The sequence below is a fragment of the Epinephelus moara genome, chromosome 6, assembly GCF_006386435.1.
Source record: "Epinephelus moara isolate mb chromosome 6, YSFRI_EMoa_1.0, whole genome shotgun sequence".
Taxonomy (NCBI): domain Eukaryota; kingdom Metazoa; phylum Chordata; class Actinopteri; order Perciformes; family Serranidae; genus Epinephelus; species Epinephelus moara.
Window position 1 is genome coordinate 13,876,346 of NC_065511.1, and position 16,043 is coordinate 13,892,388.

At 41.6% G+C, this 16,043-nt stretch overlaps 1 protein-coding gene across 1 annotated transcript in view; it reads right to left on the bottom strand.

Moving 5' to 3' along the window:
* LOC126391882 (zinc finger protein 236-like) overlaps positions 1–16,043 on the bottom strand; it is a 65,391-nt gene that overhangs the window by 9,637 nt on the left and 39,711 nt on the right. Inside the window, exons 21-29 of the mRNA XM_050046858.1 lie at positions 14,603–14,706; positions 13,455–13,898; positions 11,494–11,639; positions 8,958–9,189; positions 8,675–8,866; positions 7,742–7,900; positions 2,442–2,599; positions 2,092–2,211; positions 1,528–1,722 (exon numbers count right to left, since the gene is read on the bottom strand). Coding sequence (XP_049902815.1) covers positions 1,528–1,722; positions 2,092–2,211; positions 2,442–2,599; positions 7,742–7,900; positions 8,675–8,866; positions 8,958–9,189; positions 11,494–11,639; positions 13,455–13,898; positions 14,603–14,706 — 1,750 coding nt within the window. The remainder of the gene's footprint in view (positions 1–1,527; positions 1,723–2,091; positions 2,212–2,441; positions 2,600–7,741; positions 7,901–8,674; positions 8,867–8,957; positions 9,190–11,493; positions 11,640–13,454; positions 13,899–14,602; positions 14,707–16,043) is intronic.

Here is a 16,043-nt window from a genome sequence, read left to right on the forward strand (position 1 = left end):
GACAAAATGAGCTGGATGGTAATTTTAAATAACCAGGTAATTGTGGAAAAGAGACAACGGATATGATGTAATTCATCAAAGTAGGCTGATACACCAAATCCCCTTCATTCATCTGGCTATCAAGGTCACGGGAGAACAAATACATATTTTCCCTCTCTGTGTGAGTCTCCTGATGCTCACTAACCCCTGAGCAGAAAATACTTCTACAACTCTATCATTAAATGTCTTTTCATGTTTCTAAATTATAAAGTCATGCTTTTGGGTTGTCTTGTTATAACTAAATGGTAATATTATTATCCAAAGGCCAACAAAATGAAACTAACAGCACTACCAATTTATCTCTCTCATCTTTGGGACTTTTTAAAAGATCTAAAATCAGCATTGGAGTTCTCTGTGAAGACTAATGAGCAGCTTGGGGACCTAAACAGGATGGAGCTCAGTCACTCTCACTGTGACACCCACTTAATCTCAATGTCTTTACTCTTATGAAATATAGAAAAGGGAAAGCGCACCAGGGGATGTATTGAGGTGCTAATCACTGCAAGTATGCTTGAAAACAGGAATAAAGTGTCGTGCAGTCTGTCTCCATATGCTTTTATCTTTTATTCAGATGACGTTTTAAACCTCAGGCCTTCGTCAAGATCAACAATCATTTCTTCATTTCATTACTTTTTATGAAAGATAATTACAGCTCAGCATGCTGAGGCACATTTACAAAAGTAAAAGCCGGTGGCACAATGGTATAGAGGACTAAGGCTTCCTTTATAATAAATAAATAAATAAACTACTTAATAAATAAATGAAATAATAAAGAAAGAAATGTAGAAATAAAAGCCTAAATTATCGCATACATGTACAGATTATTTGAAAATTAATAAATATGCACAAAAATAGAATAGATAAAGACATAAAAAGATATCCATTTATTTATTTATTTATTTATTGTAATGGCAGCTTTAGTCCTCCATCCAAAGGCCTTTGCTTAGAAATATAACATATGGTGGGGAAAGAGCTGGTGTATCAAGCCGTATCCTCCTCTTTCCTCCTCATCTGAGAGCCCCGGCATTTATGTGCTCGAGTGTCTCAACCACATGAAAAGCATCATCTAAAAAGAGAAGCACACATGCTCCTCTTCCTGATTCAGCTGCAAAGCACCTCTCAGTTTAAGTGTTTTGTTTTGTTGTTGAGAGTGACAGTTTTGGATCCTTTGCTTGAAATGCTATTTGCTGAATTACTCTTATTTTTGCTTCAAATAGTGAAACGGCACTCATTCGCCAGTATGAGGTGGAGGTGCTGATGACTAAAAAGAAGATTTAAGTCGTGAGAGTTGATTTATTGTTTTTATAAAAGCTGGAGAGTTTATTCATCTGTTTCATTCATTCCCACACAATGCTAAACCTTAAATGAGTGTGCAGTGTGTTTATAGAGATGAAGCTGGATTGATATCATCATTAAATATAAGCCTTCAGTAGCTTAAATTCAAAGCTGTTCATCATCTGAGTTTACTGTTTTTACGCAAGTTCTTACCTTCAGGTGTGTAGCTCGCTTAAAGGCCTTGTTACAGAGACTGCAGACATGACAGCGGTCCTTGCCGTGAGCCTGTCTACAGTGGCGTCGCAGTGTGTTGGCATTCTGGCACACCTGATTACAGTAGTAACACTGGTTACGATTATCAGCCTCCATCTGGCCATCCTTCCCACCCTTATGGCTGTCGTCAGCAATCTGGATCGCACACAAAGATCAGTGAGTAATCACAATTACTCACAAATGCTCACACCTACACAAGCACTGCAGTAAAATATTTTACATTTTTTATAGAGTACTTACGCCCGCAATACATAATGTTACCCTAAAGTTTTCTGAGATTGATAAATGTGTTCTTATATCTTCCAGGCAGCCCCTGATTACTATTCATGTTGGCAGTGTTTGCTTGAGATACGTAATCCATCACAATGGATTAGAGTGCTGCCATTTTAAGCATTTGCTGAATCCATCAATGTAAAAACCTCTGTCAAACTCAAATTTGACAGTTCCCTTCCTCGGATATCTTAGATAGCAGACCATACACACACACAAGACAAATACACTCACGTTGTATCCATTGTCAGATGCTCCGTTTGTGGATTGGGAATGGTGGCTGACCAGTATGACCTGCTGGCCTGAGCTTGCTGACTGTCCGGGGTCATTCAGCACTGCGGGAAATGTCTGACCCTAAAGATCCAAAGATACCCTGGTTAGGCAGCTGAAAGACTGGATGATGTCAGGTTTGATCATTAAATGTGTAATAATAATAAAATTTCCATTCCAGAGTCAGACAGTGTTGAGAAATACATTTTAGAAGCTGAATTTAAATTAGTCATGATGTCATATAATGGCGATTGATGGCCTCTAAAGCTAAGTGTGTCACTGTGTGTATTGTTCTTGGTTCTTGGTTTCTTTACCTGTGTATTGATGTTTAGAGTAACACCATCCAGCATTCCCTGAGCATCTGCCAAAGTCAGTGTAACGCTGTCATCACTGGCCACGCCTCCTGGTGACATCACTAAGCTCTGTGATGCAGCAGTATGTGACAGGGTGGTGCTAGGTGGCAGGCTGGAGACTGACAGGTGAGAGATAAAGCACAAGGTTAGAGTGAAACACAAACTATAATGCTAGGGCTGTACCCGACTCAGAATTATGTCAGCAGAATCAGATTTGGCTGTTCAATATAGAGTTTGAAAATATGAACAGGTTTCAGAAGGACGTTCAGGGTGACAGCAACATTAACGTAATGTAGTGAACAAGTCCAGTCAGCGTTCCAAGCTAATGCGTGCTGAAAATGCTAGATGTGAAACAATTTTTTGCCAACACTAGATATCAAACAAAAGCCAGAGACTGTATCTTACTAAGTTGTTGTCACCTGTAAATTCACCACCTCTACAAAGGAGGCAGAGGATAAAGCCATCTCAGAGCATGACTGGGCAAAGCCTGTCTTCATACAAGCAGCCTTGTCTCACTCAGACTCTTCTTGGGTCTGGGTCTACGGCTGCCTGTACCGGAGAGCAGCTGAAAGTGAGGAGCGCTCACTTTGCAGCTTAATCTTGGGACCAAAATGTCCCCAGAAGTACACTTCACACTGACTGACAAAAAAAGCTGCTCAACTTGAAGCAAGAAAAGGCTGCTCCACTTGAGGAATCTCAGCGGGCTGAGAGGTAGCATTAAACTAGCAAGAACATGGGTGGCTTTTATTTTAAAACAGCAGCATTGTGTAATAGCCGATCAGTTTTAAATATTGCAGGGAGTAACAAAACAAGAAACAGCAGCCACAGTTGGATGAAAAGCTGCAGGCGAGAAGAAGTCATGGTTGTTTATGGCATGGAGGAAACAGGTCATATTGAGTCCTTTATCAGAACAATGTAAGAATGTTTCACTCCACTGTAAAAACATACACCTTTTCTGTCCTGTTGTATTTCTGAAAAAGTAGCTGCTCAAATGTGTGTTTGCTGCCCCCATAAATTCTTGGATCTGTTGTGTTAAACCACACTTGCTGTCATCACTAGTAATTGTGCATTTTGCCAAATTAACCAGAAATGCAATTGAAAAGATTTATGAATTGCACTGCCAGCAGTTAAAATATTTTTTCTATTAAGCAAATGCAAATTTGCCTAAAAGTTGCGATGCTCCAGCAATACTTTTTTTCTTCCCTTCAAAAGAGCGTTTCTGGAACTCCATTAAGAACCTAATTTGACAATAAAACTCTCCATTTACAGCCTTTTACTAATGAAACGAATCCTTCTTAGAATGACAGATGGTTTCATTCAGATTCAGATTAAGTTGTTGAATAAAGTCCTCCAATGGTGCACCAGAGTGGTTGCTATGGTTACAGGCCTCAATGTGAAATATGGACCAGTGGTTGCAGGGCATGGATTGCTGTGATGGCCACAAAATGTGTAGCTGTATTTGATGAAGTGACTGCTGTCAGCCAGCTAAAAAACCCTTTTAGTGCTTTGCTCCCTGATTAAGAAAAATAATATTGACATATTCACTATTTTGGTCAGGTAGGAACCTCCATTATAATAGCAGTGAGTAACACCACACAATATTTGATTCTCACAAAAAGGCCAACACGGGCCCAGTACAGTTTATCAGTCAAAGCGCAGGTTGAACCATATTACCATACAAAGTGACTGGAATACCTCAGTCTAATCAAGAAAAGCAGAGATGCTCTCGGTGTCTCGGTGAAGCAGTGGGAATGTTTTCCACTTGAGTTGAGAGGGGAGGATAATGAAGAGAGTGATGAGACCGGAAATCTGATTAGGCTTCTAGGTGACAAGCAATCCAGTAAACAGAACAATCAGGAAGCCATCTCTATCAAAACAAATCACATTTGCCCTTTGGGCGGCAGTAGCTCAGTCCATAGGGACGTGGGTTGGGAACCGGAGGGTCGCCTGTTCGAGTCCCCATCCGGACCAAAATATGGAGCGTGGACTGGTGGCTGGAGAGGTGCCAGTTCATCTCCTGGGCACTGCCGAGGTGTACTTGAGCAAGGCACCGAACCCCCCAACCGCTCGGGCGCCTCACCAAGGGCAGCCCCCTCACTCTGACATCTCTCCAATTTGTACATGTATAGGTCCTGTTTGTGCATGTGTGTGTCTTTCGGACCTGTGTGTAATTGACAAGCAAGAGTGAAAACATTGAATTTCCCCTCAGGGGGTTAATAAAGTAAATAAACTTAAACTTAAACTTTGCTTTCTGATCACGGATTGGTCTGCACAGTTATTCAGTGACTAGAGTTTCCAAATTACATGTACATCCTCTTGACATAGGCATGGACAGGTTGGCCTCTAGTGTGACATATAACATCTGCAACACTGTCTAAACAACAACAATGACATCAATGTGTCAGTAACAATCATTTACCGTCCCTGTTATATGGCAGTTGATCTGGTCCTCTGCTCGGAGGGTAGGAGCTCCCAGACCTCATTGGTTTTTTTACCAATTTTCAGACATTTACAGTCGCTGCTGTTCTTCTTTAAGTTAGCCGCTAACTGCTAACAGATACTTTTTAAATCTCCCACAGTAGGTCACACCCATAACACGTCAATAAAACGTCACGCCCATGATCCCGTCCCATAGACTGCACAGGACAGACTGGAGCAGTGACACTGAGTGGAGTGAGTCACCGTTTCAGCGCTTTTACTTCCTCACATGGCGGATTAAAGGCAAGACCACTCTGTTCCCCTATTCTGCGATCGCACCTTATATACAGCATGGCGAGGCGGCATAACAGCGTGATATTCTGGCCTTGAACAGGTATTGTAAAGAGGTTACAGAGTTAGTGTTAATTAGCTAGCTAGCTAGCTAAAATCTGCAGTAACATTACAAAATTGACAAACCCTGGCTAAAAAATAACAAGCCTACTCAACTGTGTGAAATAGAGAACCCATTGTTTCAAAAATGTCTTCTAAATTTGAGTGATAAATCTGCCATCACAGTACACAGCATATTTTGTGTGCAAGAATGGAAAGCTTGACATGCAAAGCTAAAGTAAACAAGTCGGACAGACGGAGTAAACAGTCCATTTGGTGTGCCAGAGCAGCATTCACTTGATCACCACATGATCTGACATTTGGTGTCAATTAACATTTCTGTGAGATGTGTGGACCTGGACAAGCCCTGTTAAACCTTGAAAATCTATCTGGCAGCTATTTCAGCTTCACACATACACTTTGATGACTCCATAGTGGAGGGCACACACCTCATCATGCCATTTCATGAAAAAGGGCATTGATCGAGAGGGTGTTTGAGCTTCTCCATCAATACGTTAGTTCTGGGATCTATCACTGGTGCTGGGGGCGAGGGAGGGTCCTTTTGAACCTTTAAAGTAATTCAGCTCTCACTTGTACTCTCGGGAGTCTCAAACACTTTTTCACCTGTCATGTATCCTTCATATTTGAAGTAGCTACAGATTACTGCTGATTTGGTAATCTCTATTCTTTGCTCTTTACCTGTCATACCTGCTGGACAGAACAAGCTTTGTGTTCAGTCACATTAGAGAGAGCTCAGTCCTTCTGACAATGTGATCCATTGAGTGTTGTTCAAACCAGCGAGAGGGTGAGACTGGGCCTGAGCAGTGGCTTACAGCAGTACGCACAAGGACCTCCCACTTCGTGTGCATGCTCATTCCCTCAAATGGCAGGCAAGGTAATCGGTTCTGCTCAAGTGGATTATTGTGGTGATATCTGCGCAACAGCCGGCTTTGTTGCCACACTATTGGCTTGGAGTGGTGGCCCTGAGTCAAGTGGTGTTATGAGTGAGTGGAGCAGGTTACTAATGGTGGCTTGATGCAGGTCACAGAGGGCTTTTGTGTGCATGTATAAAACTCACAGTGAAGCTGTGTGTGAAAAAGTTGACCAAAAAAGTGAGGTGGTTTTTTTTTTTTTGTAACCATGAATTTCTTAGAAGCCTTTTGTGCGTTTTTGTCGAATGCAAATATATCATTCTAGCAGATGGTAAATAAATTAAATTGGATAACTGTGAAATGCACTCACTAAACCTGCGACTCATGTACCAAATCCCTACACCAATTGCAAGCATAATTTCAGCTTTACACTTAGTTTTTAATTATTTTGGATAAAACACTACACACAGTTATGTTACATTAGGCACAACATGCAAAATTATAATCACTTGTGTTCTTTTGGAAAGCAACACCAATAACAACGCCAAGTTTTAATTACTAATTACAGCCTACTCCTCACAAGTGTAAACACTAGTTGCTTAATTTTCCACTCAGAAATCAGAGCTTTAGCACCATTAAAAGGCCACAGATGAGGTGTTCTGTTCTGGAGGAAAATGGAGTTCAATGATGAAGCACTAACTAGTGGTCAACAAGTGAGAGGGAGAGAAGAAGAGAAGGACGAGGATGGACAGGTTTCTCATTGGTTAATCATGTGCTTAGCCATGGAGTGAGTATGAGGGAGGCTGGGAAGAGATTTCTGCCCAATCTGAGCTGCTACACAGTCGCATCTATCACCCGTACATTCACTAATGAGAACCGGTACATTACCTATTCACAATTTGTATGTATACTGTATGTCTACAGTTGTGAGACAGCTGTAATAAACCCTCTGGGGAGTAGCAGGATTCTCCATTTCAGTAAAAAAGGGAGTGAGATGTATTTGCTTACAGTCACAAACTGATCCATCTCGTCCTCTTATCATAGAGTCTGATCTGAATAAAGAGTGAGTGATGTCTGGCAAACCTGAGAAGAAAGGTGAATTGACCTCTCCTTGAGGAAGTACTGTAGTTACTGTGTGAAACTGTGTTTGTATGTAAATGCATGCTAAAATACTGCAGGTAGCAGAACAGGAGGGAAGCTCCTACATAGCTGGCAGTGAGTACAAAGCCAGGAAAAGAGAGAAAACAGTAACACAAAGTCTGTAACATTTTTTAATATAAAAGTTATGATAAGAAGGAGCATAATTTTCAACTCGTGGAGTGCTCTTGGAGCTGCAGCACCTTATGGAACCCATGAAACCTGCTGTGTGAGCAAAATTTGTCCTGCCAGACCAGATTTGGCTGTGGCATACTGACTAATCTCATCAGAGCTGAGATACCCACAGTATTGAAAACTAAGGTTACAAAATAACTTTTCACTGTCTAAGTCTGACTGATGGGCCCCTCTGAAAGTTATTTCTGCAAACACCACAGGACAGAAGTAGTCACACAAAAACACACATATTTCTATGCCAGTCCTAACCTGCTATTCCAGTGTTGGCCGGGCTCTGAGGTAGGAGGTGGTCATTGGTAATAGTCAGGGTTGCGCTGGTAGGCTGGCTGTTGAGTGGTGATGCCAGCCTGATGCTGCCGTTCAGCTCAGCACCATTAGCATGGCTATGCTGTGGGAGCAGATCCTGACCTGTAAAAGTATGGGGGAAAGCCAATTTTATTCAAGAATTCAAGAAACTATCTACAGTTCTGAATTTTCGAAGGATGGTAAGATGCTGAAAATGACAGTTTGCTTGAAAGCCATTCACTGGGCTCTATGCTCAGTTATTTTCCAGTGTCTCTAGTGAAAGAAAAAATCAATTGCTAGAAACACTCCACTGAACATCTCCATCCATTTTTAAGAGAAAGGCAAACAAAAATAAGGGTTTATATAACAATATAACAATATCTATTGCCTTAGTCTAAAGGATCTGAAGAGCAGTTCAATAATTTTATCACAAAGCTGAATGAGAGTCCAAGAAGTTCCCAGATAAAACACTCAAATTGCTCCAGTCATGCAGTCGGGCATGATCTATCTTGGCTTAAGGGGGCTCAACGTACCATACACCCAGTTTAGAGGGGGGGTACTTCGTGCTGGAGATGATGTACAGAAAAAGAAACTGGATTGTCAAGAGGATGTATCACTCAAAACCTCTATTACTGAGGCTTTTTATCTTGATTTGTGAGGCCGCTTCAAAATCAATCTATGGGCTGTGAGTTATTATTGCGTCTGCTTTTTTCTTTACCGGTATACGTGTTCGCCTGAGTGAGGTAATCAATAAATGTGTTCCAGGACCTTGAGGGAATTTTTATTTCATCTTTGTGTTATTGATATTAGGCACATGTGAAAAGACAATGTTAGTGTGTACAGTATACAGCTTTTTTTTTTTTTCTCCTGATAGACCTGCATTGTAGTGATCCACACCTGATATGGTGAGTGTGATCTCCTGAGGATTTCCTGCTGCAGCGCTGGAACCAGAAGCTGAGGCCTGGGCCTGAACCTGGGTGAGGGCTTGCGTCAGGCTGGAGCTGTTGATGGTCAAGGTGAGCTCCTGACCGCTGGTGCCTCCGGTGACCAACCCAGAGCTGCCCATGACATGGCTTAGGTCCTGAGAACCTGCTCAATCCACAGGATTGCATAGATTTGTTATTCAACTCATATCAGAGAGCGTCTTGTTATTTTTCTGAGCCGAAGCTGCCACACATACCTGTAGCATCCTGCTCAGAGAGGCTGGCCATCGTGACCTGAGCAGGCGTGATGGTGGAGGGCTGCAGAGCCAGGCTGGTTAGTGGGTGGATGACGACATTGGCGGACACTGAGGGGTCGGCTGTGGACATGAGCTGGCCGCCGGAGTGGGAGACGAGGCCAGTGTCAACGCTCAGGGGTTGAGAGAGGAGGCCGCCTTGTTGTAAGGTCTGCTGGAGGAGGGCCGGGTCAATCTGGAAGCAAAAGCACTAAGTCAGATGAAAGAGGAAGGGTGATGTGAAGGATGGAAAGGAGAGTGAGACATATAAATGTATGGCCACAGCCATTGGGAAGATGGTTGCTTTTTGAAAAAGCATCAAGGAAAATTCCACCCACTGCCACGTTGTGATGAAAAGCTGTGATATAATCTTTGGCCTACAAGCTTTCACTGAACCTACCTGTATGTCCTGCATTTTTTGGGACGCTACTTCTAATCTATTCTAGCGTGTAATGTATGAAGTTTCTAACATGGAAACTTTTCATGAGTTTTGAAAGAGGATGAGTCACATCACTATCTGAACAAATCCCAATATCCAAATGTCATTTAAGCATTAAAAAAACGGAGCGGATTGGAACCCCAGTGTGCAGATCAGATGCGTCCAAAACAAAAATTTAATTTATTACTTTTACAGCTGACTGAACAAAAACCCATCATCACTCAATGGATCCCCTCACAGCAGCTCTGCTGAATCTTGTTCTGGTGCTCTTGTGAGACTGTAGGATTTCTCCTCCACTAGACTCCTCATTTTGGTTTAGTTCATATACCTTTACTGGTGACATTATGGTCAAGAATCACCCAATCAACCACTGTGGAGCTACAGCCCAAAGATTGCTCCTATGGCGATGCAGCTGCAGTAAAAAGAAGCTCATTAATAACTGTTTTAATGTCTTAATTCAGTAAACACATTTCCACACAGCAACAATCAAACCCTAATCTCTTGATTACAAACACATCTTCTTATAACTAATTAATTATGACGGGGTGGTTTTTAATTTTTTTTTTGGTTGTTCTGTAAATGAAATGTACAAGTGAAATGCCCTTTATTAAGAATTACTCTACCTTTAATAAAGCTGATGATACATCAACACATCTAACAGCAATTTTGCACAAACTAATCTGTTTGAGTAATTGAGTGAAATGGTTCGGACAAAATGATATGCACCCCAGGAATAATTAGTGTCTTCTGCTTAATTTCATGATGAAAATGAAGAAACGACAAGACAGTGAGCTTTGTGATGTTACTGGGGAAACAGGCTGCAGTCTTTACATTATTAAATATTCTTACTGACCTAGAAAGCCTGCAATTACAAGTGCTTTGACACACAAAATTAAAGCAAAGAATTACAACCTGATGTTTAATTAATTAAAGACAACGGTGACACTGATTTGGCTAGATGTATTCCTCTTTTCACTTACAATCTCTTTCTTGATAAACATTATGTAAGTATCAGACAGTTTTTCAACATTTGCTTTTTGTAAACAGAGTGCATGTTTTTGGAAATGCTATAAACAAGGAGATGTTTTATTTAATATGTTTAGTATAACTATACATTATGTATGACAATGTTAATGTAATAGTATTATTATGCTATGAAACACGTTATACAAACACACTACATTAGAGCTTAGATTCTCTGCCCGAGCCCGAACCCGAACCCAACCCGGCCCGAAATTTCCCGCCACTATTCTCAGGCTCAGGTTGGGCTCCTCATAATAGACCTAGGCTATGGGACCATGCCGCCCCTTGACACTGGGGGGGGGGGGCACTGGCCACGCACATGTGAGTTGTTGACAGTGACAGCGTGTGTGTCGGCTTCGTCGAGTGTACCAAGTGCAGAGCGATGCTGGTATATGACAGCAAAAAGACAGGGACTTCGACACTCAAGAGGCACATGAGGATGGCTTGCTATGGAAAGAAAGACGAGAGTCAGCCTTCAATGTCTACGTTCGTATCCTTAAAAAAAATGTCGGGCTCATAATTACAGTTAAAGGGACGGGCCGGGCCAGGCTTGGACAGAACATGCACGGGCTCGGGTGGGGTTGGGCTGGATTTTTTTGGGCCCAATCTAAGCTCTACACTATATGCTACAGAGTGTCTGTGTAAATGAATATTACTCTCTTGGCTCATAAGCCCTTGAAAAGCATTGCAGAAAATGACAATCGTTCTGATTTCTGATATATTATTATAGATTTCAGGCTGGTAGTTTTGTCAATGAGGGTTCATACTCTCTTAAGTAAAAGGTTTGGGTCATGAGACTTGTGCGATTTAAGAAATAAACTCATGACAAAGAGATAACTACTGCAAGTCATGCTTTAAACATATTTGACTCAATAAAAATATGCTGCAGAGCACAGGCTCAGTTTTCTCACACCATTCACTAAGAACTTGATTCATGACAAACAGAGAAGTCACCAATTATCCAACATTACTTTTTAGCAACTTAAGGTCAAGGTGATGATGACACATAGAGCTCACTAATAACACAATGTGTGTAACCTGTAATGTGATGTTGTTGATGTTGCTGGTATCGATGCCAGAGATCTGGACGTTGGGGCACACCAGGTTGGCAGGAGTCAGCTGCAGGTGGATGCCATCCAGTGTGGTCAGGCCGTCTGGGAGAGACACAGTCAGGTCTCCTGCAGCTGCAGCACACACAGACACACACATATTTTCATATTTCACTTTTTTGGTATAATACTCAAATTGTGCTAATGTTAAATGTTAATTAACCTTCCAGACAGCACAGAGACAGAAACTACCTTCTTTTTCCAGTATCAAAATGTATGTACTTTGAAAAAAAATACAATCTATTGTTGAGCTCAACCTGCTATTCATGCAAAAAAATTCAAAATTACAACAGCCTTATCATCTGAAAACAAAAAAAATATGGAATCAAAACTACTGCAGAGAATATGCAGGTAATGGCAGGTAAAATATGAGGTAACAAAGGTCAATGCCTGATTTAAATTCAAGCGATAACTTCATGGTACCAAATGATGATGACCCTGAAGACAGATACATTATTTTACATCTCATATCAAAAGGTGAGATTTCAAGGCATGACATTCAGTTCATTTTATGCACTGACAGGCTTCTGAGCAACCAAAATGGTTTCTGTTGGAGAAGAAGAGTATCCCTGCAGTAAGGGTACTGAATATCTCATGAATAAGTACCACCAAAAGCCACTGAGAGACAACAAAGAAAATCCTGGAATGTATTCAGTCTTTTCCCAGATGATGAGAGGACTGAGGTCTAAGGGAGAGGTTTGCCCACAGTAAACTGTGCACTTCTCTCAAAAATGCAGAAAGCAGAGAGAAAGGAAGAGAGAGAATGTGAAAACCTGGAGTGGTGAGCTTTAAGAAAAAAGCAATGACTGGAAAACATTTTTGGCCACCTCCCCGGCTGCTATGCCCCAGGCGCTGTGTGGGGAAAGTCATTTTATGGCTGCAAACAGTAGCCAGCCTCTAGTAAACATATTTGACTTAAATTAATTGGAGTGTTTTGGTACGTGCATGGTGCTGTGTTCAGAAATAAACAGCCTTATTAAGTATTTACACAGCATTATAAACCCAATCCAATAAACATTTCTCATCACTGTTTGTTTTAAATAAGAAAACTTGATGTTATTTTAATATTGTGGAGTCAAATGAACGATTCTTGGGCCCAAACTTGAGGAAAGGAAGTCGATCTCAGAATAAATTACCTTACATAAAATGTTCCATTAAAGGGTAAATTGTAAACTGGAACCATAATCTAGATTTTTTAACCTTCAGTGCTCTGCTGTTCAAGCCAATCACAGAGGCCTAAAAGTGATAATCCATCTGTGACACCTGGGCGTTTTGTCCACCTCAAAAATGCAGTTAAGATGAGAACAAAAATCAGAAACATCCTTTGGGGGAGTTTTGGTATCATGACAAAGCAGATTTGTATTAATCAAACAGAATCCTGTCATTGAAGGAAAGGGAGGGGTAAACGGAAGATGGCTCGTGGTGATACGACAACACCATCCTCCTCCAAGCATTCGCCACATCAGGCATTGTGAAGTCATTCATCCTGTCCGAAGCAACTAGCCAACTGATTACCCATAAACTTGCCAACACTGGAAATGACGATCCCTGTGGCATTTCAGTAACACCCACAAACTTTGGTCTGTTAATCATCACCCTGACATTACGATCAGAGTTAAGTGCCAAACAATAAAATGTGTTGTTCTCCACAACACCTCAGAGTGACTCTTTGGGATAATAAAGTTTAGTGCCTCCGTTTTACTGTTGTGAGTTATTTCATCCTCTCAAAATGGTGCCTGCTGACCATGGTACACTATAACTTTGAGTTAATAAAATCAAAGCTCTGTCACAAACCATCAATCTCAGTAAAATATGCACATTTTCTTAGCAACTACTGCTTAATTAACTGCAATCTTCTTTTGTTCTGTGTGACCCATCCATAATCCCTACCTGACATGGAGGCGGGCAGGATGGCCTGACCCACCAGTCCCGGCTGCAGCAGATTCTGATCAAACTGCCCTGTCAGGACCTGGTTGGCCGGGAGGTAAATGCTGGGGTCAGAGTTGGCTGTCTGTAGCAGACCCACAGGTTGAAGAGCCTCTGAAGCTGCTGACTGCTGCCCCTGGCCCGCTGCCACGGCCTGCCCGGTCCCTGGGTCTTGACCCTGACTGGCCTGAGCGGCAGATGAGGCAGACCGCTTGGATTTGCGGCTGTCGAGGCTCGGCCGGAAGTGGCACTGGATGTGGGTTTTGCGGTGGCCTGATGTTCTGAAGCGGAGTTCACAGAAGGGACATTTGAAAGGCTTGGAGCCGGTGTGGAGACGCATGTGCACTTTTAAGCTGCCCTTTGTAGAGAAGGAGGTGTTGCACATGTGACAGCTGAAGAGTTTCTGACCTGCAAAGATATAGTGAGAATGAATATGACTTGTGGCTCTACAGCATCACACCTCCAGGCTACACTGACTTATTGTCTCTGTTCTTTGTTCATTATAGCTCTGTTGAAAAAGCAGTCATGCAACGCCAATAATTGCTGTAAATATCAAAAAGCTTTGACATTTCAAGGACATACCCAAAGAGTCTGTAATCAGGTCGAGAACCTTGAAACTTATCTAACTTCACTTTTTCTCTCGCTACAGTAGTTCACAAAGTTTCAATACAGCCGGGGGCGGGGGAGACAATACACAATCCAAAACAGGTGTTGTGAAACCCATTCTGATAAGTTCCTCTTAGAGAAATACTTCAACATTCTGGGAAATGGGTTTACTTGCTTTCTAGCAGAGGGTTAGATGAAAAGATATCCAACACCGCTCTCAGATACGAGAGCAGAAAATTGTTAACAGTATCAATCTTCTTATCTAACACTCAGCAGGAAAGCAAATAACATATTCCCCAAAATGTGAGACCATTTCTTCCCGTAATCTAAATATAAGATTCCATCATACTGTCTCATTTTTCCAGATCCTGTATCAAACCCTCCCCCCTTTTTTAGTAAAAATACACTTCTCCAAACACCACAATGTTCCAGAAACAGGAACACTGTAAGAAAGTAAAACAACTTCAACTTAATTAAGCAATACATTCTTATGTTAAAACTCTAACCTGTATGTGTCTTCACATGGCAGTCCAGGGTAGATTTCACCGTAAAACTCTTCCCACATTCATCACACTTGTAAGGTCTTTCTCCTGTATGTATCCGAATGTGCCTACACAGTGAAACAGACCCACACAGGCACATTTCAGAGAGCACAAGGACAGACAAGAGGTTTGAAGTGAGTGCAACTTAAGTTTGAATGCATGAAAATGTAGCATGGGTGACATAATAGAGACAGACAGCACAATATGTAGCCTTGCCAGTGTTTACTGGTTACTACCCAAGAGCTCTCTTCCATCTCATGCCTTTAGTTTCCAGTGCTGTCGTGAGACGAGCTTGTATGAAATTGCAAATGCACTCTGACTCGGAATATGAAAACTTAAATAATAAATGTGGCTCACTGGTGAGTATCGGAATTCTTCAAGAGAAGAAAAGTTAAAGCTAAGTTCAAGAGAGAAGTGGTTGAAACTCTGTAGGTCTAATAACATGGATTGGCTTCAAGAAAGATTCTTATTTATTATTATTTAAATTAATTATAAATGGTTATGGCTAATGAATGAATGATTAAAACTGTTTTCACTCTCATTCAAATTTATTTTCTGATTGTTATGAACACAATCGAATGTGACCTCACACATTTCATCATTAACCAGGAAGTCTGACACATAATTGCCTCTGTAAACTGCTCGGGGACTTTGGATGATCTACTAACCTTTGATTTAATAGGTCTGTATTTTATTTATATGGATAAAATATTGTCAAAATTCTGACCAGATTGGTGTGGGGAAAAAGCTTAGTTCATACAGAACAACAAGATGGCTTCATCTTCATCTCTTCACTTCCACCATAAAGTACTGTACAGTATTTTTTTTTTACCTGGGTCTGTTTCTTATAATTTTGCCTGTAGATCCCTATTGACCTTATGCATTTCAGCAACAATTGACTTTTCGCCAAGCTCCGCCCATTTGTAATGGTCAATCACGCTGCCAGAGCTAGCATAGAGCTCACACTGTGACTGAAAAAAATGAAAAAGCAATTTCAGTGATAGGCAGCCAGACGGGTCTATGATATGTGTTTGAAGGATATATCCAGAACAGGTTAAAACTATTAAAAAGGAGAGTTAGAAGCTAAAGCCTAACCATAGGCTACAGATGTGTAGTGAACCATCACATCACTGACAATTGAGACAGAAGAAAATGACTAAAAGGGAAGGCTTTGCCAATGTGCAGTTGGTTTTGTTTGTGTGCAGATAAATAGTGTTTGGCTTCCCCCCATGCCGCCAGCTGACCAGCAGACCTCCACCACCACCCTTGCTGGCAAACGGGAACTCCAGGGGAGGCCGGGCACCGTTCGCCTGCACACGCGGGGGTGACACACAGCTGGACAAATATGGCCAGAGTTTTTCTGCTTCCCTTCAGTAGTTCTTGTAAAGCAAGTTAGGTTTCAGGG